The sequence below is a fragment of the Notothenia coriiceps genome, unplaced genomic scaffold (assembly GCF_000735185.1).
Source record: "Notothenia coriiceps isolate Sejong01 unplaced genomic scaffold, NC01 NC01_scaffold00003788, whole genome shotgun sequence".
NCBI classification, from domain to species: Eukaryota; Metazoa; Chordata; class Actinopteri; order Perciformes; family Nototheniidae; genus Notothenia; species Notothenia coriiceps.
In genome coordinates, this window is record NW_011336489.1 from 1 (window position 1) to 1,685 (window position 1,685).

Below are 1,685 nucleotides of genomic sequence, written 5' to 3' on the forward strand. Positions count from 1 at the left end.
GTGCGCTGGGAGCGCACCGTTTAAGTTTGAAAGTTGAAAAGTTTGTGTGTCTGAAACGCTATGTGATACAGTACAGTTTACACAGCACAGCACATGTTCTGTAGCTACTATTGCACTAAATGGTAACATTTGAATACGTTATGCAAATATGCAACTTGTTTGTTGAAATGTTAATAAATGGGAGCTTCCTCAAACAGCCATCTCTTTCCCGACAATCCCCTCTGTGCACGAACCCTTACATATGGTAATTAAACATTAAAACACCTGCGGCTTATAGTCCAGTGCGGCTTATATATGTACACATCATTCAATTTAGCTGCTGCGGCTTATATTCAGGTGCGCCTTATAGTCCGAAAATTACGGTAGTTAATGTTTAAACGTACCTGTGCTGGGTGAGCAGATTGACCGCACACGGGTGGTTGGAGCAGTAACCGACATAAAGGGCCTTCATCTGCGGCATGAGGTTCAGGAAGAAACCCCCCACCCTCTGCTGGCTCTCTGGAAGCCTGAAGAAAAGAAAACATCACTAGTTTATTAACAACTTCTTTAAAAACTCACACACACAAGAAAAATAGAACAGAAGTATATGGATTTTTTAAGTTATGCAATTGTATCTAATGCCAAATTATAACAGAAACGGTCTCATGACACTTTTCATGTAGAGCAGTTCTAGACTATACACTATAATATATTAGAGTAATGTATAATGTACAAAAACCTAAACATGACATTCGCCCATTTAGAAGCAGTGTGGCGGCGGGAAGGAATAATAATACTCACCATTTTTTAGTGAGCTGTAGGCAAATACTGTGGCCAAAAATATGACAAATTCTATTCTATGGTTTAATCCAACATCGGCGCAGTACAGCTGGCCCGACACTAGATGTCCCTCTGCTTATTATGAAATAGTGCAGATGCTGCTGCAGTGGGGCAGTGTGTGCAGGGGGGGAGGGACTAACTTGGTGCGCTCCTCTAGCGATTGGACGAGCATCTGCTGGAAGGTGCTGATCTCCTCCAGGTTCCCCAGAATCAGAGCCACGTCGGAGCTGCTCAGTCTGCAGGAAGACGATGGGGGGGGAAGCAAAATGGTGACTTTATATTCAGTGACGGGCGGAAGAAAGTCAAGTAATGATCCAAGACTTGTTGATGTACAAGATGTGCAACAATCATGCTAAAAGGACCAGGTGTGGTTTCATTTAGCTTTGTGTTTAAATTATTCGTACTTGTCGCTGCTCTGAAGAGGTCGTAGGTAGTTGGTCAGGAGGCTCTGAAGATCCTTGGAATAGTCTGTCTCTGTTTCTAAAATGTTCTGCAACACCTACAATAGAAACAGAAAAGAAAACAGCTTCAATTTAAAAGTATTCTTGACTTGGAACACAATTGGAGAAAGAGCTATATTCTTAAGACCACTGTCAGTTTCAGGGCTACTGAGTTAGTGCCACACATTTTGAGTTAAACATTCAAAGAAAACATAACACACCATTTTTATAATGTAGCAAAGATGTTTGTATTACTCTATTTAAACACTTAAAGAGTTTGCAAGATATGTATATGATGTGCATTAGTGTAGGGGCGCTAAATTCATCGTATTTTGATCGCGATTCCGATTATGGCTTGCAACGATTACGAAAACAACATAATCGAAATAAAACGATTATTTTTTAATTATTACTTTTTTGTTTGTT

The 1,685-nt window shown here is 40.4% G+C and overlaps 1 protein-coding gene across 1 annotated transcript; it reads right to left on the reverse strand.

Annotated features, from left to right (window-relative positions):
* Positions 1-383: 383 nt before the first annotated feature.
* LOC104941725 (rho guanine nucleotide exchange factor 7-like) lies at positions 384-1,318 on the reverse strand (the record flags this gene model as incomplete). Its single annotated transcript, XM_010766859.1, has 3 exons — positions 384-506; positions 960-1,055; positions 1,224-1,318. Coding segments are annotated over 3 exons (314 nt in total), but the record flags the coding sequence as incomplete, so codon positions are not given.
* Positions 1,319-1,685: the final 367 nt, after the last annotated feature.